A 21,869-nucleotide genomic window follows, 5' to 3' on the forward strand; every position below is an offset into this window, starting at 1 on the left:
TTGGTTGAGCTAAAATATACCATTTTATTTCACTTGGCATCTTAATTAATGAAAGTAATATCGTAAACACAATAATATAATCTTCCATTTATAATGTCAGGAAGTCGAAATGCAGTCATGGTTCTTCGCTGAAATTTTATCTGGATTTGATCTGACTCAAGCAGGAATCATATACTCATACAAAGTAATATATCATGTAAGTCAGCGTTCAAATACAGTCATATGAGGTCACAGTTAGTCATGTTACATTTACCCACATACTTTCATATTATCTTATTTAATTCTATTGGCAGCAATGTTGGACTGTTATTGTGTTACTGTGTGCATTAACTTGGTGGCCGCCGGGATTAAAGCCAAATAAAATACAATTTTTGACTGAATAAAATGTGGATTTTTCTGGATTTGAACAAATAAGATAAGAGAACTAAATGAAGCCAGACTGTTTTCAGTTTTCTTACTAATTTCTGTGGCAGATGAGCTCAACTTAATCGTAACTAGGTAACTTGATAAAAAAGGTTGAACAGGATAAATAATGTTAGCAGGATAGGACAGATTTTCTCAGCTGTCATCTTAGAACTTTAGCTAGTATAGAGTCATTATTACTAACATGTCTAGTAGGCATCATTTATCAATATTTAGTATCTTTTGGTTTCCTTTGGAGTGAACACAGATTCTAACAGACCATCTTTTTGTCATTCATACACATAATGCTGCTGTAATAGAATTTGTTTAGTTAGATAGCAAACTGTGTCTGTGAGCATGCATTTGTCTTGTATATTAACACTGTTCATTAGACCTAGGAGACCATAGGAGCTTGATGTAGACTGAAGTTGGCCTACAAAACAAAAAACCCTGCTGATCAATATATATTGTATGAGAAAAGACAAAAGGACATCATCACAGAAATCAATTGCAAAAGAAATACACACATTTTTATTTGCAAAAGAGATTTAAACTTTAATGACACAACCAAGTGATTAAATCAATGTTATAAAGAACAAAGTCTTAATTAAACATAAATAAACATAAATACTTCCATAAATCTTTTCAGTGGACTTATGTTAATCCTACCAATACAGCGCTCATGTTGATTTAAGTCTTTTCTACTTCTGGCTGCGTGACTTTCTGTTCTGTGCTTTTTGGTTGTCAGCAGCTGAATCGGTCATAATCGACCGCTTAGTGTTCTTGCTCTGTGTCTAAGCGCCTCTTTGGATGACAGAGTTAAAAAGAACTTGTTTTTCACTATAATGTAAAGGAGCTGGTTGGGTGGCAGTGCCAGTCTGCTCATATGAAAATTCATTTAGTAATGAATAATTACTTATTGTTTTTAAACTGCTCGGAAATTTTATTTCCTTGTGTCAGAATGCTTGTTCTGTGTAAATCTGTAATCATTTCAGTATCAACAACCTCAAATGGTACACGAATAGATTTTTTTGGAGAGGAAGTATTAAAGCAGTAAGCGGGGGGAAAGCCCAGTAACATGCTGTATGACATTCTAACAGGTGTAAACAGCTCATTCTGAGGTTATTTTTTTGTGTTGTCAAAGGTCATCTAACCTAACAGAATGCCACTGAGGCACAACGGAAGCTCAAGAACCTTCAAAGCTTTATTTTCTTTAGAAGGTTTTGTCATTATTATTAACCTTATTAGGTAACCTGTGCCTCAGGACTGAGGCAGCTTTTCTCACTTGTTTTTTTCTAAATTAAACTGATCACATCTGATGCAGTTATTTTTTTTTAAATCCATCTTTATTTTAAAATTTCTGTTCAGTTCATTTCATAAGTTCATTTAATTATTTAACTCATTTGTTACTTTAAACATAATCTGTTGCTACAAGGTACAAAGTCTAGCGTTTCAATACGCATATTACATAAACATTACCATGCTGTGTGAACATATATATGCTACTACTTTTTGCATTGCTGTATTTGCTTCACCAACATACAGCTTATTAATGGCAATACCGAAAAGAGAAAGAAGAGCAGATTGCTGTAGGTCATTTGTTTATTCCTCCATTATTATATCCTCTCTTACTAAAATAGAGTCTGTCTATAATTTTTAGGATATATAAAATATACCATTCATTGTGTACATTTTTTCATACAGGAATGTCTTCTTTTTGGCTACTTTCAGAAAAAAATAGGTCAGCAAACCAAATGATTCGACAAATCAGAGGGTAACACCGTTGTTGCTGCTGCTGAGTTCAGCCAGTCAAATGTATATTACTCTTGGTTTGTCATGCCTGTAAGCAGTCAACACAACCAAACTGGGATGTCATAACTACAGAGAAAGAGACCTTCAGTGCCAAAGAGTCCATAATATTTCACTTTGACTTCTATGAAATAATTAGTTGTCTTAAAAATTATATTTTGATCAGGGAAACTAGAAAACTGTGAGCTATTACGTTTCATAAGTGACCTTTCCAAAACTGCTGATCAGTGTCACATAACTTAGACTAGGCTTAGACTTTGCTGCTGTGAAACGCTTCATAAACCATATTCTCTGTGTGATGGTAGTGTAAAAGGAAAGCGCAAAAGTATGTGAAGAAGAACCACCAATCTAAGAAGAATGTTAGATGTATGTGGAAAATAAATGTCGTTGAACATTACACTGCATTTTACATTTTCCAGCCAAATCGCCTATTTACTCAAGAGCTGTGAAACAGAAGAAGTCTGAGTGACCATGGTCACCAGGTTCCACAGGTGGATTTTATAGCCATAATGCTACCAGTTATTTTACAGATGTATCTATAAAATAACTGGTTAGCCTGCTTTGAGCATTTTTGCCATTTTCAACTATGACTTTTATGTATCTGGATATGAGGAGTGAGGAGAAAATTCAGCCTTTCCCATATGGAAAAGATATAATATATATATATAATATATATATATATATATATATATATATATATATATATATATATATATATATATATATATATATATATATATATATATATATATATATATATATATATATATATATATATATATATATATATATATATATATATATATATATATATATATATTATATATATCACTGCACCGAGTGCACAGATTACCACTGGGACCACTGTTACCTTCACCCTCCAGCTAATCTTGAGTTTTCTTTCTTCCTGATGCTGCTTTCATTTGGTATACTTGCATCTACCACTATGACCGTCCTCCTCTGCTTGTCTACCACTGCAATGTCCAGGTGGTTAGCCATTAGCCGTTAGCCACCAGTTTGTCCGTCTGTATCTTAGCAGTTATCTTGCTCTCATTTCTGGAAATCTGGCCAAATTTATTAAACACCCCCAAAACATGACTATCCAGAGTTGGGACGAGGAAGCAGAGTTGCAGTCTTACAGCTTCTCTCCTCCTGCTATCCCCCCAAAACCTCATCTCTGTAGAGACTGTGTCAGCTCCCAAACAGACAACAAAAAAAACCCCTAAAAACCAGCAAAAAATGACTTAAATATAAAAATCACAAAGAAAGAACAATATTGTATCCACATCTGAACCAAAGAGTAAAACAGTGAAATGAGGATTATTAAACATTAGGTCTCTCTCTTCTGCTAGTACATGACTTAATAATTGATCAACAAATCGATTTACTTACAGAAACCTGGTTACAGCAGGATGATTATATTAGATTAAATGAATCAACACCCCCGAGTTATTCTAATCATCAGAAACCTCGAAGCACAGGCTGAGGGGGCGGTGTGGCAGCAATTTTACACACCAGCCTATCAATCAACCAAAGACCAAGACAGACTTTTAATTCATTTGAAAGCCTGATGCTTAGCCTCGTCCACCCCAGCTGTAAAACTCAGAAACCAGTCTTACTTGTTATCATCTCTCGTCCACCTGACTCTTACAGAGTTTCTGTCTGATTTTTCAGACTTTTTATCTGATTTAGTGCTCAGTTCAGATGAAATAATTATTGTGGGTGATTTTAACATCCATGTAGATGCTAAAAATGAAAGCCTCAACACAGGATTTAATCTCTTATTAGACTCAATTGGCTTCTCTCAAGATGTAAAAGAACCCACCCACCACTTTAACCACACTCTAGATCTTGTTTTAACATATGGAATAGAAACTGAACATTTAACAGTATTTCCTGAAAACCCTCTCCTGTCTGATCATTTCCTGATAACATTTACATTTACAATAATTGATTACACAGCAGTGGGGAGTAGACTTTATCACAGTAGATGTCTTTCTGAAAGCGCTGTAACTAAGTTTAAGAATATAATCCACCCACTGTTATCATCTTCAATGCCCTGTACCAACACAGAGCAGAGCAGCTACCTGAAGGTCGATCATCTTGTTAATAACTTTGCCTCCTCACTACGTACGACTCTGGATACTGTAGCCCCGTTGAAAAATAAGGCCTCAAATCAGAAGTACCTGACTCCGTGGTATAATTCTCAAACAAGTAGCCTAAAGCAGATAACTTGTAAGCTGGAGAGGAAATGATGTGTCACAAATTTAGATCATCATTTAGCCTGGAGAAATAGTTTGTTGCTTTATAAGAAAGCCCTCCGCAACGCCAGAACATCTTATTATTCGTCACTGATTGAAGAAAATAAGAACAACCCCAGGTTTCTCTTCAGCACTGTAGCCAGGCTGACAACATGTCAGAGCTCTTTTGAGCCAACCATCCCTTTAACGTTAACTAGTAATGACTTCATGAATTTATTTACAAATAAAATTTTAACCATTAAAGAAAAAATTACCAATAATCATCCCACAGATGTAATATTACCTACAGCTACTTTCAGAACCATTGATATTCATTTAGACTCTTTTTCTCCAATTGATCTTTCTGAGTTCACTTCAATAATTACTTCCTCTAAACATCAACATGTCTTTAAGACCCCATTCTTACAAAACTGTTCAAAGAAGTCCTGCCATTAATTGATGCTTCAATCTTAAATATGATCAACCTATCTCTAATAATTGGCTACGTACCACAGGCCTTCAAGCTGGCTGTAGTTAAACCTTTACTTAAAAAGCATCTCTAGACCCAACTGTCTTGGCTAATTATAGGCCAATCTCCAACCTTCCTTTCATGTCAAACATCCTTGTTGTCAAACAGCTAACAGATCATCTGCAGAGGTTTATTTGAAGAGTTTCAGTCAGGTTTCAGAGCTCAGCACAGCACAGAAACAGCTTTAGTGAAGGTTACAAATGATCTTCTTATGGCCTCTGACAGTGGACTCATCTCTGTGCTTGTCCTGCTAGACCTCAGTGCAGCGTTTGATACTGTTGACCATAATATCCTATTAGAGCGATTAGAACATGCTGTAGGTATTACAGGTACTGCGCTACAGTGGTTTGTATCATATCTATCTAATTTTTGCATGTAAATGGAGGGTCCTCTTCACACACTGAGGTCAATTAAAGGCCAATCCGTGAAAATACTATCGGACATAAATCGGTCAATGGTGCAAAAAAGGTTGGGGACCACTGCTATAAGATAAAGGAGCACATCAGTGTTTACTTTATAACCTGCCTTTGGTGGCTTTTTGGCAGCAACTGTGACATTCAGCAGTCGCCTCATTGTTCTGACACTACACACTAACTACACAACACACTAACTTTAGCATTCAGTCTCCATGAATCTGCAAACAGAGACACTCTCCAAGAAACTGTCTGACTGCCTCCTTCTCTGTCAGCTTATGTTTCTGCTTCAAATGGTTATGTGTTCTACTCCGAGCCAAAACTCTGTTTATAGCAAAGTCTGTGTTTGTGCAGATCAGAGATCTTCCACCACTAGAGCCTGTATTGGCTTGAAATACTGCCCCCTTCTGGCAGCATTTCATGTGACAGCAGAGATCCAGGGCATCTCTCCTGTTTTATCTCTCTCCATTGCTTCTCCAATGCATTCAGTGGCTTCCTCATAAACTGACATTTACAATAATGAATTATACAGCTGTGGGGAGTAGACTTCATCACAGTAGATACCTTTCTGAAAGTGCTGTAACTAAGTTTAAGAATAAAATTCTCCCACTGTTAGCATCTTCAATGCCCTGTACCAACACAGAGCAGAGCAGCTACCTGAATGCTACTCCAACAGAGGTCGATCATCTTGTTAATAATTTTATCTCCTCACTATGTACAGTAGCTCCTCTGAAAAATAAAGCCTCAAATCAGAAGTACTTGACTCCATGGTATAACTCTCAAACGTGGACCTTAAAGCAGATAACTCGTAAGCTGGAGAGGAAATAATGTGTCACAAATTTAGATCATCATTTAGCCTGGAGAAATAGTGTGTTGCTTCACTGATTAAAGAAAATAAGAACAACCCTAGGTTTCTCTTCAGCACTGTAGCCAGGCTGACAAACAGTCAGAGCTCTGCTGAGCCAACCATTCCTTTAACATTAACGAGTAATGGCTTCATGAAGTTCTTCACAAATAAATTTTAACTATTAGACCAATTATATATGCTTCCCTTTGGCAGTATCGTCAGAAGGCATAGCATACATTTTCACTGCTATGCAGATGACACCCAACTCTATCTATCCATGAAGCCAGATAACACACACCAATTAGTTAAACTGCAGGAATGTTTTACAGAAATAAAGACGTGGATGACCTCTAATTTTCTGGTTCTGGACAATAAACAGTACATTGCACAACAACTGAAACCAGCCCAATGAATGAACAGTGAACTGTGTCAGGGAACCCCCGATTTGATTTTCACCCAGGTGTCATTAACATACCTGAACCAATGACTTGGTGGTATTCCAGGGTAGGATAACAAAGCCCTCTTTTCCGCTTCTTCCACTTACAAGTCGGCCACAATGGTTGATATTGGGGAACCCATGGCACACCCATGTTTCTGTCTAATAACTTGTATGTGAAATTAGTGGAATTAAGACACAGTTCCTTCAAAATGTAAAAGAACCCACCCACCACTTTATTAACACTCTTGTCCTGACATACTGAATACAAACAGAATATTTAACAGTATTTCCTGAAAACCTTTTTTATTTGATCATGTCTTAGAAACATTTCACTTTACAATAATGAATTACACAGACGTGGGGAATAGATATCATCACAGTAGATTTCTTTCCATAAGGGATATAACCATAGCTGGACTGGCCATCGAGCATACCGGGTATTTGCCCAGTGGGCCGATGGTGATTCTTCGTTTTTATGGGCCGATGGGTTTTGTTTTGTTTGTTTGTTTTGTAACAGTATAAACAATGAAAGGTGGTGGATTGGCCAGATGCTGGCCGGTGTGTAAAAATAACTCAGTTGTTTGGTGGTGGCTATGGTGGAGCTTTCACAGAGGCCAGCAGGTGGATGAGGAAAAGGGAAGGCAGGAGGAGGAGAGACCCGAGGCGGCCGCCGGTCCGAGTGTCAGGTGAACTGAACTTCAGGTAAGAAGTTATGACCTGCAGTCTATCTGGGTCAGATATAAACCAAGTTTAGGTGGAGTTTATTTTCGTTGTGCTGACTTTTTACAGTCAGTTACAATAACTCGTACTGCTACTAGCTAGCATGTCTGGGTGGGTGCTATGATGTTACTGATAGTGAACTATATTTTATTCATAAGGTTAGTTATTAGAGTTGCCAACCATCCCATAAAAAATGGAATCGTCCCGCATTCAGAGAAAATATTACGCATTCTATTGAGCTAAAAAGGAACACAGTTTGTCCCGTACTTCAGCTAGAATGGAAAAAGACACAAAGCTGGAGTTATTCGGCTTCTTTAGCTGTCAGCTGCCTCTTCTTCTCTCATTCTCTCCCCTCCCTCTCCTGTTCTACTTCAATCATGAAACTGATCAATGATCAGCTGATCGGCTTTTCTCTCTTGTTTGTTTATCGCCCACTTTGCGCCAGAAAGAGGAAACCAGCGGATGTCGCGCTAAACAACAGCAGCACGTTTAAGCTTGATCAGCTGTTGTTAGAATTTATTTAATATTAATTTCTAGTATCAGCTGATGTTTGCTGGAGCCACAGCTGTAAAGCTGCTGGTCATGATATCGTTTGGTTATCTGGTGAGAGGGAAACATGAAGATGAAACCAGGAGATGTCCTTACTGAATCATCAGAGCTGAACAGGTGATGGAGAAACAGGTTTACCTTTTAGGTGACATGAATGAGTTGAAGGGAAGTTATGAACTGTTTCTGAGAGACAAATAACACCAGGATCCTTTTTTATGTAGCTGACAGCTGGTAACTGTGCAGGGGCGGGTCTAGCAAAGTTTTGCCAGGGGGCCAGGTAGGGCATTAACAGGGAAAGGGGGGCACAAAGAAATACTTTTCTTTCTTATTCTCATTTAAAATGTCTAGCTTTTATTAAATAATTATCTGAATCTTACAACCAAAGTTTTTATCTGATGTAAAATGTATAGAAATCATACATATACCAACAAGACTGTACATCACTGTCACAACAGCGTTTGTTTTCATTCAAAGGCTTTATGGCTTTTCCTATAATACCTGGTGGGCCGGTCTCTGTCAAAATGCCTGGGCCAATTTTTTGTCCCAGTCCAGCCCTGGATACAACTAAGTTTAAAGATATAATTTATCCACTGTTATCTTCTTCAACGCCCTGTGCAAACACAGTGCAGAGCAATGACCTGAACACTACTCCACAGGTCAGTTACACTGTTAATAATTTTATTTCGTCACTACCTAAAACTCTGGATACTGTAGCTCCTCTGAAAAAGAAAGCCTTAAAATTACAAGTACTCGACTCCCTGGTATAACTTTCAAATGCACATCTTAAAGCAGATTGTCATAATCATCTGGGCCATGTTGGCCCAGCATTCTTAGTTTCATGTATTTTTGTATTTTGTTCCTTATTTGACTTCCCCTTGTGACTTTTACCCATGTGTGCCCCTCTGTGTATCTGTGAGCCCTCGTTTCCCCTCGTGTTTTATTCCATGTTTTCCCCAGCCCGTTATGTCTGTGCTCTCCCCGTGCTCCCTCTCTCCTCCTGTCTGCGCCTCTGTGTACTTCCTGTTTTACTTTGACAGTCTCCCGTCAGTATGCGTCATGTTGTGTTGCTCCTGCCCTGTCTCGTTACGATTATCTGTGTCAGCTGTGTTCCCCGTGTGCTCCCACCTCCCTCGTTAAACCTCTGTGTATTTATGTCCGCGTCTCCCTCTGTTCAGTGTCGCATTCTCCCTCATTCATGGCCGTGTGTTTCTCTGTGTGCTAGTGTATTGCTTCCCAGTGTAGTTTCTTATCAGTTTGTTTCGCTGTTTCCCTCCAGCAATAAAGCTGTGTTTTGAGTTCATTCCTGCCTCTGTGAGCTTGCGTTTGGGTCCACTTCCTGCCTGCCACACAGCCGAATCATGACACAGATAACTCGTAAGCTGGAGAGAAAATAGCATCTCATTAACTTAGAAGATCATCATTTAACCTGGAAAAATTGTTTGTTGGTTTGAAAAAAAAATTAAAAGACCTGCATGAACCTGGAACATCTTACTATTCATCACTAATTAAACAAAATAAGAACAACCCTAGGTTTGTCTTTACCACTGCAGTCAGGCCGACAAAAAGTCAGAGCTCTGTTGAGTCAACCATTCCTTTAACCTTAACTAGCAATGACTTCATGAAGTTCTTCACAAATAATGTTTAACTATTAGAAAAAAATGCTCATAACCATCTCACAAATGTAGTATTATGTACAGCTTATTTCAATACCATTGATATTTATCTAGAATCTTTTCTCCCTTATTGAGTTAACTTCAGTAATTACTTACTCAAACCGTCAGAATGTATTTCCTGCAGGAAGAGCAATCTTGTTCTTAGAGTAGATTTTTCATTTTGAATATTTTAAGGACAAACATTGCAAATTTAAATGTAGTAATGTTATATTGGAGCATCATTATGACACTATTATGAGATTATTAATAGAAGTGACGCCATTACTTTATTAAGTGCTACTCTGCTATGTGGAATCATAATAAGATAAGATCTGCAATTACGGTATATTGTAAAAATACATGAGATTTCATGTCAATTTTAAGCTTCATCAAAGGGATTTGATTTAGTGTGTCGTTTTCTTTAGATTAATTGTGAAAAAATGCATTTATTCATTTTTACTCTTTACAGATGAAAAGTAGCACTCATATGATGTTAGTTTAAATACAATGGGGGGAAGGGTGCCCTCATCCCCGTGCTTCAGATCGGCCCTGTCCGTGGAACTAACGGGATTAAAATCACTGCGATACCAGGAGGAGTTGCCTGTTTTGGTGCTCATTACCGAAGCTGGGCCCACAGAAGCTGTCCTTTGCATACTGCATTTCCATCTGCCAGTTCACGGCCGGAGATATTTCCATCTACGCTGTAATCCCACGTATGCTCCTGTTTATCATGCCTGGGTACTGACAGGCTGCGGGACACAATGAGGACTGGTATCCGTGTCATCGCGCAGCCTGGAGCTGTCTGGCCTCAGCACGTTAGCAAGCTAACCATTTTTTTCTAAGCAGAAGCCCTGCATTGCTTCGACATGCTAAAGGATTTCATGAACAACACACGGGAGGTTTCCTCCGACTTGCCTGGAATACTGCGCACGGAAGTGCAGCGAGGAATCGTCAAGGTTTCCGACGACCGCAAGAAGCAGAGGATCCACAGGGCGTCTGTTGCTGTCTGACAGCCCCGACCAAACATGGCTTTACGGCTGCTTTTACAGGATATTACTGCCTCAGATTTCTAACATATAAACAGGAGATACGAGTTGACAGCATACGCATCATAAAGTGTTTGAATGGCGGCGTACACACTGTGTGCTGTGAATGGGACTAGGCGCTTACTGGCCACCGGCACAGGTTGTGTGAAAAGCACCGAGATATGACATGCACAAGAAAAAAGAGGAAAGCTGCTTTTGCTTCTTTAAACCTTTTGATTTTTAAAGGTAGTGTGCAACACTTTTTTTTAATACAGATTTGGTCCACCGGCAACGTTACTTATGCTTCTGTTTTTAGGCTAGAAGCCAGGTGCATCACCGTATTTCATGTAGACTGCAACAGACGTCTGGACAAGCAACCCACGGCAGGTAAGGAGCTCAGTATGACTGCCATTTAATATTGCCTACACAAAATGTCACACTTTCTGCTTCTGTGTGCCTGTATATTTATCTGAGTGCAGTAAGCTCTTGCTGGCATTTTTCTAGCATCCTCCTCTAGGCCCAGACAATTGCAGCTTGCTAAGACTGTTGCCCTTTGTCTGCCCCAGCCTCTACAGGGTGAGCACCAAATGAGGGCCTCTGAATGTAGAACAAATCAGAATGTTGAAGCATGCCTCAGAGCAGCATAAATGATGTTGATGATAAATAATACAGGATTTCCAGCAGCTATACAACCTTGATCAGCACTGGGACTGCCAACTTATTTAGTATCATTTGATGTTTGGGCCATTCACAGAACACAGAACAAACTCCTGGGGGCATATAGACAACGCTGTTTCAGGTTTTGAGACAGCCACCCTCCTTAAGGCTGGACTGTAGCACCCGGTGGCCCCCATGTCCTCAACAGACCTGTAGACTCCATGTAGGGAAGCCTGATGCTGGGTGCAGCTGTCAGAAACCAACAATGTACATCTCATCCAGTGAGCTTTGTCGCCTCCTCCCACCGATGTAAAGCTAGAGGTACTGGGTTGCTGTTGCTACCCAGTTCCTGACAGTGACTCTGCCCTCCGCCGCCAACCAACTTTCAGCTTGACAAAGCCCCTCCTTTAAGATGCACAGCCTCTCTCACAGAATTCACCACAGCTCCCAGCCTGTGGCTTAGCAGGGCTTCAATTCGTGTTGACAGTGTGCTCTTAGCTCTGTATTTTTGTAAATCCTATCAAATTAACTTCAACATAAATCCTAAAACGTCAGCAAGAGAATTCCTTCGGTAATGTGTGTTTTCCAATGGTTGTCAAATTGCTGTTTTAAACTGTCATCTCAGTGCTAAATTAGAAACATCCAGTGTACCTACAGTTAAACTCATAAGGAACAGTTATTCCTGCCACCTAGTGAAGCCAGGGATTTGAAACTCTGCTCTAATCCTCTTCTACCAAATAAACAGGGAAGAGCAGCATTGCTTTTTCACTTTTTGATATAGTCTTGAACAAAGCTAAAGTTTGAAGTGTTGGGATGTTTTGTTTTTACAAAGTGGGTTTGGGATTGAATTTGCTAATACAAGTTTAAATGTAGTGTCATCAATGATGGTTAGCCTTCCCGAAGCAGAAATAAAATGTGCTGAAATTAAGTCACCACTGTAATGCAGTGCTCTGGTTTCTCTGCATTGAAGAGTTATCATTTAAACCACAAAGTGATATTTTAGTTAGACATATCCACAAAACTGTATTTAAGAGTGTTCTGGTCTTCTTTCCATGTGGTCGTGGTAGCACTGTTCTTTTTGAGAACAAAGCTTTTTTTCTTGCAGCCGTGGTATGGATGCCATTCTTGTTCAGTGTTCTTCTCTTACTCTTCTCCTCATCAAACTGAGGTTATTGTACTCAGCCCTGAAAATCTTAGAAATACGACATCTAACAAGATGCTTATTCTGGATGGCATTACCTTGGCCTCCAGTAACATTGTGAGGAATCTTGTGTTACTGGGGAATGTCCTTCAATGTGCCTATTAAACAAATATGTTCTGCTTTCTTCCATTTGTGCAACATCTCTAAAATTTGAAATATCCTGTCTCAGAGTGACGCTGAAAAACTAGTTCATGCATTGATTACTTCTGGGCTGGACTATTGTAATTCATTATTATCAGGAAGTCCTAAAACTCCCTGTCAATCATAAATCAAATTTAAAATCCTTTTCATTACATACAGAGTTTTGAATAATCAAAGCCTGTCTTATCTTAAAGATCTCATAGTACTGTATCACCCCAACTCCTGCACTTATGACAAGTGCAGGGGTTGGAGTGATACAATATGATATTTAAAATTAGAATGGGAGGCAGAGCCTTCAGCTTTCAGGCTCCTCTTTTGTGAAACCAGCTCCCAGTTTGGATTCAGGAGACCGACACCCTCCATACATACTTCCCAACCTTGAGACCTCAGAATTAGGGAGACATTCAAAAGGGCTGTTGGATTTCATGTTTATTTATCGGATGAAATAATAAATGTTACCGTTATTATTGTCCGGCCGGAAACAGCGGGGGTGTCCAAATTCAGAGGCTGCGTCCACCTGAGGACATGGCCTCCGCGGTCTAAGTGGTCCTCCAAAAGCCGGGTAGACCGGAAATGAGCGACTGTGAAATTGGGCAGTCTAGCCTTCAGAATTACGTCACAAGCTCCCTCGGTGGAGTGAAACTCTGCCATCTGCTTCTTGCTATCTAAAATATAACCAGACGCTGGCATAAATTTTTGACCATCTCACACTTCCGTTTAATCAGTTTACTGTTTGACATTTATTCAGCTGTGTGAAAACCCCAGAGGAATCCTCCTGAGGATCCGAGGCGCGCACACACACACACACACACACACACACACACACACACACACACACACACACCACACACACACACACACACACACACCACACACACACACACACACAGACAAAACATATTAAGGATTGTACATTAACATAAAACTGTTGTACACACACACATATGAAGAGAGAGAGAGTATGCATAGTATGCAAACGGCTACCAAACAGCCATCATAATTCGTCATACAATGAGAACAGGACAAATCAACAATTGACAATGACTAATTAATATTAAAATCTGTAACATAAGGTATTGTTTGGAGTTTAGTCTGTTACTGTTGCTATTTTTACCATTTCTTCTTGGAGCAACTGTAACACACATAATTTCCTTAGGGATTAATAAAGTATTCTGACTGATTGTTTCAGGATGACCTGCCATTATCCAATGACACATCTGCTTACCTGTATCTTTTGCTCGTTTCTCCTCCTCTTCTTTTCTCTTTTTTCTAAACTGAGCACCTGATGGCTTTGAACTTTTCTTGTCCATCTTCCATTGGTTTTAATTTTGCACTCCAGTATGAACACCCATCCCTCAACCCAAGGATCACCACAACATGATCTAACACACCTACACCTTAGTTCACAGATTCACTTTGTCTAAGGTGCATTTCTGAGATTTCACACAACCCAGGATTCAAATCATGAATACATAATGGGCTTGGATTTACAACATTATAAATGAAATGTGCTCTATTTGGAAGCAGCCGGCCCCTCCCTTTCGACGGGTTGTGTGTGAGACTTTAAATCATCAAACTGTAAATTTTAAATTGTTATTGATCCCTTTACCCCTAGTCCTAAAGTGTATATTTATTTTCTTACTCTTCTTATATATATTGTTTGTTTACTTGCACTGCTGTAACTGGAGCCTCGTCGTCTCGTCTCTCTATACAGGGAGTGCAGAATTATTAGGCAAGTTGTATTTTTGAGGAATAATTTTATTATTGAACAACAACCATGTTCTCAATGAACCCAAAAAACTCATTAATATCAAAGCTGAATGTTTTTGGAAGTAGTTTTTAGTTTGTTTTTAGTTTTAGCTATTTTAGGGGGATATCTGTGTGTGCAGGTGACTATTACTGTGCATAATTATTAGGCAACTTAACAAAAAACAAATATATACCCATTTCAATTATTTATTTTTACCAGTGAAACCAATATAACATCTCCACATTCACAAATATACATTTCTGACATTCAAAAACAAAACAAAAACAAATCAGCGACCAATATAGCCACCTTTCTTTGCAAGGACACTCAAAAGCCTGCCATCCATGGATTCTGTCAGTGTTTTGATCTGTTCACCATCAACATTGCGTGCAGCAGCAACCACAGCCTCCCAGACACTGTTCAGAGAGGTGTACTGTTTTCCCTCCTTGTAAATCTCACATTTGATGATGGACCACAGGTTCTCAATGGGGTTCAGATCAGGTGAACAAGGAGGCCATGTCATTAGTTTTTCTTCTTTTATACCCTTTCTTGCCAGCCACGCTGTGGAGTACTTGGACGCGTGTGATGGAGCATTGTCCTGCATGAAAATCATGTTTTTCTTGAAGGATGCAGACTTCTTCCTGTACCACTGCTTGAAGAAGGTGTCTTCCAGAAACTGGCAGTAGGACTGGGAGTTGAGCTTGACTCCATCCTCAACCCGAAAAGGCCCCACAAGCTCATCTTTGATGATACCAGCCCAAACCAGTACTCCACCTCCACCTTGCTGGCGTCTGAGTCGGACTGGAGCTCTCTGCCCTTTACCAATCCAGCCACGGGCCCATCCATCTGGCCCATCAAGACTCACTCTCATTTCATCAGTCCATAAAACCTTAGAAAAATCAGTCTTGAGATATTTCTTGGCCCAGTCTTGACGTTTCAGCTTGTGTGTCTTGTTCAGTGGTGGTCGTCTTTCAGCCTTTCTTACCTTGGCCATGTCTCTGAGTATTGCACACCTTGTGCTTTTGGGCACTCCAGTGATGTTGCAGCTCTGAAATATGGCCAAACTGGTGGCAAGTGGCATCTTGGCAGCTGCACGCTTGACTTTTCTCAGTTCATGGGCAGTTATTTTGCGCCTTGGTTTTTCCACACGCTTCTTGCGACCCTGTTGACTATTTTGAATGAAACGCTTGATTGTTCGATGATCACGCTTCAGAAGCTTTGCAATTTTGAGACTGCTGCATCCCTCTGCAAGATATCTCACTATTTTTGACTTTTCTGAGCCTGTCAAGTCCTTCTTTTGACCCATTTTGCCAAAGGAAAGGACGTTGCCTAATAATTATGCACACCTGATATAGGGTGTTGATGTCATTAGACCACACCCCTTCTCATTACAGAGATGCACATCACCTAATATGCTTAATTGGTAGTAGGCTTTCGAGCCTATACAGCTTGGAGTAAGACAACATGCATGAAGAGGATGATGTGGACAAAATACTAATTTGCCTAATAATTCTGCACTCCCTGTATACTGTACTGTAGCGGAGATGACAATAAAGTTTACTTTGACTTCAGCAGCAAGCAGGTGCACCGAGGGCTCTCGCGCTCACTTTTCGTGTATAGAATTTGAAAAACACATCGGTGCAAATTATAAGTCTGTATTATAATGTCTGGTGTTTTCGTGTTTGTTGGTTTGTTTTTATTTTGTTTTATTTTGCGAGTTGGTTATTAGATGCTGCTCCAGCCGGTCAGAGAATCCCCCGCCGCCCCGCCCTCTCTCTCTGCGCCGCAAGCAGCAGGCGCACCTCGCAAACGAAGGGCGCCCTTACTCCCAGCAAATGGGCGATAGAAAACCGATCGGTGCCTATGCCATTCCCAATATGCGCTGGCTGACGTCGGGGCAGCATGAGTACGAGCATTTTTTTTTTTTTTGCCAATGCCCGTGATGCCGCCCCACGAAAAAAAATTGAAAACGATGTGCTGGGAATTTGCTGATTTCCCCGGCTCAGATATTTGAAGTTTACACAGGTACATTCTCGTCTGAAAATATGTTAAAAGTTTATTTTGCAACCCAGAAAGAGTAATAAGAGTAATATTAAAACTAAGTAGCTGCAGTAGTAGTAGCCATTGTTGGAAACTGGAATTGGCTGGGCCAGTCTGGGATATGGTTTTTCAGTTTTGTTGTCCGGGTGGAAATTCATGAGAAATTCGGGAGAATGGTGGCTCCAGGAGATTTTCGGGAGGGGCACTGAAATTTGGGATTCTCCCGGAAAATCGGGAGGGTTTGCATGTATGCCTCTATACCGTAACCTTAAGATTATGCTTAAAACCCCCAAAAGTTGATTCTGTTCATCTGGACATATATAGCGTTTTCAATGTGAGAAACCTTTCATCGCTCATCCAGCCTCAGCTGACTGCAGGTTTCCGCAACCTTACAAAGAGTACACAATGACTGAAAGTAGCACCACTGGCGAAGAATGGGCTGTGAGGTCAGTTTCTTGATCAATAATGTGCAAATTGTCATGACCATTGATGAAAGACCACTGATCAATGGCCATGAGTACCATTCACAGAGAGTTTGGGAATGGCTGCAAAGATGGTCCCCTCTTCTATAGCCACTAGATCACGACCAAACCATGAGAGATGCAGGCTTTTAAACATGAACACTGATAAGGTGGATGATCTCTCTCCTTTTTAACCCAGGGTCCATGTTTTCCAGCAAGAACCCAGGAACAGTTTTCCACTTTGCCTCTGTCCTTTTGCATAAAGAAGGCAACAGCATTTCTGTAGCCTATTCACATGTGACTTCTTTGCATGGCGAAGCTTTAACCTGCATTTGTGGATACCACAGCAACCTGTGCTCATAGACTGTGATTTCTGGCAGTGTTCCTGAGCACAGTGATGTCCACGATAGAGTGATGTCTGTTTTTAATACAGTGCTGCCCGAGGGTCTGATGATTACAGACATTTGTCCAGATTCTCTGAATCCTTAGACAATATTTTGTTCCGCTTTTTCATTTTCATTATTATAGTTAGTTTCCTAATTGCAGAAGATAATAACATAAACTTTATAGGGCTGAACATCACACAGGGTATCAGAAGTATGAAGACACTGTGATGATCAGAGTTAGTATAAGCCTGTACACTCTGAGTAGTTTTATTGCTTTTTATTATTTGATCATGTTTCTCTTTAGTGTTTAGTAGTAGATCTTTTTCAGAATTTCAGTGTAGATGTTCAAATATAAATACAGCTTATTCAGTGTTTAGTTGTCCCTAGTCAAAAATAAAGGTTGTGAAATTTGACCAAACTGATAAAGATATTATGTATATTTTTATTTCAATTCAATTAGTTTTACATGTCCCAATCCAGCTAGCACTGGTTTGTTTCATAACTGTTATTATCGTTTTTAAAATGATTTTTCACACCTTGTTTAATTTTTTGGTTAAATTTTAGGTACATGACACTGAACACAAGTGTCACAGCAAATGGATATTTGCCACTAAAGTTCAGTAAAAGGAATAAAAGGGAGGGGATTTCACTTCAATTCTTAAATTAAAAAAATATTTTTTTAAAATTTGACTCTTAAGGGGTCAGGTGAGATTTTATTCCTCAAATTTGGTTGATTATATATGAAATGGCCCAATCGTCATGATTTTCAGTACTCATTTGTAGACTAACACGTGAAAACTCCCGGCGAAGTCATGTTGAACATTTCTGAATTATGTTTTAAGTATGTTTTTGACGTTGCCACCAAAAATGTGGTTTCTGCGTTAGAGAAAAAGAAGCCATGTGTTGTTTTGTCCTTTTAATCTGTGCTAGTAATACATGAGTGACTGAAATGATTTTTCATTTCTGATGAAGAGCCATCAAACGCCTAATTCTTGATCTCTTCTGGTTGTTTTCAGGACCCGTGTGAGGATTAAGAGGCAAGAGGAGAGGTCACAACAACGAAGGGACTTTGCTCGAAATGGAGCAATGTGTCTTGAGGTGTTCCTGTTTAGTGTAAACTACAAAAAGGAAGCAACCACGAGTACGGAGGAACGATTGGCAGACGAGGGAGGTGGTGGTGGAGTGGTGACTTTGTTGTCTAAAAAAAAGGTGTTATGGGTGGGGGGGCATTTGGGATGGCAAATGGAAATGAGAGCAGTGAAGGGCCTGTGGGGCCAATGGCAGCAGTGGTGGCTACTGCAGAAGGCATGGTAGCAGACAGTTCATCCTCCGTTATCTCTACGTATATTAAACTGGTGCTACTTGGGCTGATCATATGCATTAGTCTGGTGGGGAACTTGGTGGTTTCTCTGCTTGTACTCCGGGACCAGGCTCTGCATAAGGCACCTTACTATTTCCTCCTGGATCTGTGCCTGGCAGACAGCATTCGCTCAGCTATCTGCTTCCCCTTTGTGCTGGTGTCTATAAAAAATGGCTCAGCGTGGACCTACAGTGTGCTTAGCTGCAAGGTGGTAGCCTTCATGGCAGTGCTCTTCTGCTTCCATGCTGCCTTCATGCTCTTCTGCATCAGTGTAACACGCTACATGGCCATTGCACACCACCGTTTTTACTCGAAGCGCATGACATTCTGGACATGTGTGGCGGTAGTGTGCATGGTATGGACGCTATCTGTGGCAATGGCATTCCCGCCTGTTTTTGATGTGGGCACCTATAAATTCATTCGTGAGGAGGACCAGTGCATTTTTGAGCATCGCTACTTCAAGGCTAATGACACACTGGGCTTCATGCTAATGCTTGCTGTACTCATTCTAGCCACACATGTCGTCTACATGAAGTTACTTCTCTTTGAGTACAAGCACCGCAAGATGAAGCCAGTCCAGATGGTGCCAGCTATCAGTCAGAATTGGACCTTTCATGGGCCAGGAGCTACAGGCCAAGCAGCTGCTAACTGGATTGCGGGTTTTGGTAGGGGCCCGATGCCACCCACTCTGCTGGGAATACGGCAAAACTTGCACAACCAGAACCGGCGACTCTTAGGCATGGAGGAGTTTAAAGCAGAGAAGCAGCTTGGCAGGATGTTCTATGTGATCACATTACTGTTCCTGGTGCTCTGGTCTCCCTACATAGTAGCTTGCTACTGGAGGGTGTTTGTCAAGGCTTGCACAATACCACACCGGTACCTCTCCACCACTGTGTGGATGAGTTTTGCCCAAGCAGGGGTCAATCCTATCGTCTGCTTCTTCCTTAATAAAGACTTGAAGAAAGGGCTCCTTTCCCACCTACCAGCCTGCTGCAGGACTAAACCTCATCTGCCACGAGAGCCTTACTGTGTCATGTAACTAGAGATGATGAAGAAAAAAAACAATGGGCAGCCTACAGATGTATTGTATATTGTGCTTGAGTTATTGTGGCATTTGATGCAATGGAAGGTATTTTTAAGCAGTGAGTGGCAACTTGTGTTAAAACACTGGAATGGTAAGCATGTATTTCCATCTGTCAACCAATTTTCACTCTAAATTCAACAGCATACATGAGGTCAGATCTTGACTTTCGATAACAGGAGAAACATGCATGTAAATAATATGCAGTCACTGGGAAAACTAAGACAGACAAATAAACTAAGCTTAAGATTTTAAAAAAATGCCATTTAGAAAAGTCTTGAATACAAAGGATGTTGGGCTTGTGACAAACAGAATCCTAAAGGACGTAATAAATCCGCTTTTAGTCGGAATCTTAATGTCATCATTATACTGGAATAACTGATGATTGTCCAGCAGCAGTGGCTGATGAGAGTAAAAAAGTGCTCAGCTAGATTCAAACCAGCATTCGTGTTGACTCACCAGTTTTATTAGAATGTCAGTTTTATTTCACAACAACATAAAGTTTCCAGAAATACAAACGTTAGTTCAAGAAAAGATGTGGAAGGTTGTTTAATGCATTTAGCTGGTGATTACATTGTTGCTGAGTCATATTAATCAAGTATCAACAGGTCATTTATGATCAAATGGAGGTACAGTGGACCCCATAAACACCTTTTAGTGCCCCTGTAGTGGTACGGTACATGGCACCGTTCACAACTGAAACATTTTAGATTGACTTAAAAACATGAATAAATAACAAACTGAGACTGGAGAAACCAAGAATTGTTATCCAATCCTCACAACAAAATGCCGTCACATTATAGGGTGTCGATGTGTTTTCAAGTTTCAGTTTTGTGATTTAACCATCACTGAGGACGCATAAAGATGACGAGGGTGTGCTGTTGAACACCGATTTTAGCAGGACTTGTAAAAGTCAGAATAAAGGGAGCTGCAGAAACATGCTAACAGACTAAAAACCAAAGTAAAACAGGCGCTGCAGAGTAAATGTACCGTAAAGAATTGATGCAGAATCTCAAAGCAGACAGAAGGATTTTCTTTCCTCAAACACACTGTTTGTTTGCTAGTCACTAAAGCAAACCTTCAATCTGTGTTGCCTAAAACATATTCTCGTTGTTGCTCATTAGCTCAACAGAAAATGTGCAGTAGGGGATGCTTTTCAAGCTTTGAACATTTGCAGATAGAACAATTATTTGTTTTTTCATGTTTTGTTTTTTCCTAAGGACAAATCTGAAGTTACATCTGCATCTGTTACTTGAGCAGCTTCACGTTCATTTTAAAGCAGAAAGACGATTAGCTTTACCAGGCATAGCAACCCAGGATTTTTTAACCCTCAAGCGACAAGCCATTTCAGTTGGTATTCTAATGACCGAGTGTGCTATCAGGAATACTTTTTTATGATTTGTTTGTGTATTTCACACTACTACTGTTTCCTTTATCCATGTTAGATATTCTGAAATGCTCTATTGTCATCAAGTATTGTTTTCAACCATTTTTATTTTTATGCAAAAAAGATTTAAAATACATGTTGTACAAACAAAATGACATTTAAACAGTCCTTGTCTGTTATTTCTTAAAATACATACATGAAATAATTTTTTGGTTTCAGTGATGTTAGAAAAATAATAATAATATGGAAGTGAAGGATGTTTAAGCTATATGAACTATGTGAATGATGTTTTACAACATAGTAAAATAATTTCAACGCCATAATTCTTGTGATCAGTGACAAATTACAGTGCAGAAGTTGGCATTAAGGATATCTATTTATTGTTTGGTTTTAGTTTGACACAAAATGTGGGGGATTCTTTATGATCTGAATTATTAGCTCATCTGGATAAGTGTCTGCTGTTAGTAGCCAATTTATTGCTCCTAGGTGGGTCTGTCCTGAGAGTACACGCTGAATGGATCTAACCACTTTAGCCTAGTGGCCAGCGTTTCGAGCCGTTGTTTGGTAGTTTCCAGAGGCTCAATTATGGACAGATTTTTTTTTTTTTACTTCTTATCCATTCAGGACGTGTCTCTCATGACACCCTTCTGCACCTCTGTTGACCAACTTATTGATGCGCTCATTTCTAATCCTGTCCACCCTGCTCACTCTCAGTGAAGATCTGAACATATTCAACTCTGCCACCTCCAGCTCAGTGCCTCTGTCTCCAAACCACCACAG

General features: G+C 39.9%; 1 protein-coding gene across 2 annotated transcripts; it reads left to right on the forward strand.

The window, feature by feature from the left end:
* The first annotated feature begins 10,099 nt into the window (after window positions 1-10,099).
* gpr173 (G protein-coupled receptor 173) lies at window positions 10,100-20,227 on the forward strand. 2 transcript variants are annotated; one of them, XM_042214458.1, is made up of 4 exons: window positions 10,100-10,830; window positions 10,942-11,012; window positions 18,278-18,438; window positions 18,471-20,227. In XM_042214458.1, the coding sequence occupies exons 1-4, from the start codon at window positions 10,813-10,815 to the stop codon at window positions 19,658-19,660; spliced, it is 1,440 nt and encodes a 479-aa protein (XP_042070392.1). In that variant the 5' UTR covers window positions 10,100-10,812; the 3' UTR covers window positions 19,661-20,227. The 2 variants fall into 2 exon arrangements, with proteins under 2 accessions (XP_042070392.1, XP_005948086.1); XM_005948024.3 differs by having other exon boundaries at window positions 10,100-10,871; window positions 18,278-20,227.
* Window positions 20,228-21,869: the final 1,642 nt, after the last annotated feature.

This window comes from Haplochromis burtoni, unplaced genomic scaffold, assembly GCF_018398535.1.
Source record: "Haplochromis burtoni strain Fernald_Lab_line unplaced genomic scaffold, NCSU_Asbu1 Contig_566, whole genome shotgun sequence".
Lineage (NCBI taxonomy): Eukaryota > Metazoa > Chordata > Actinopteri > Cichliformes > Cichlidae > Haplochromis > Haplochromis burtoni.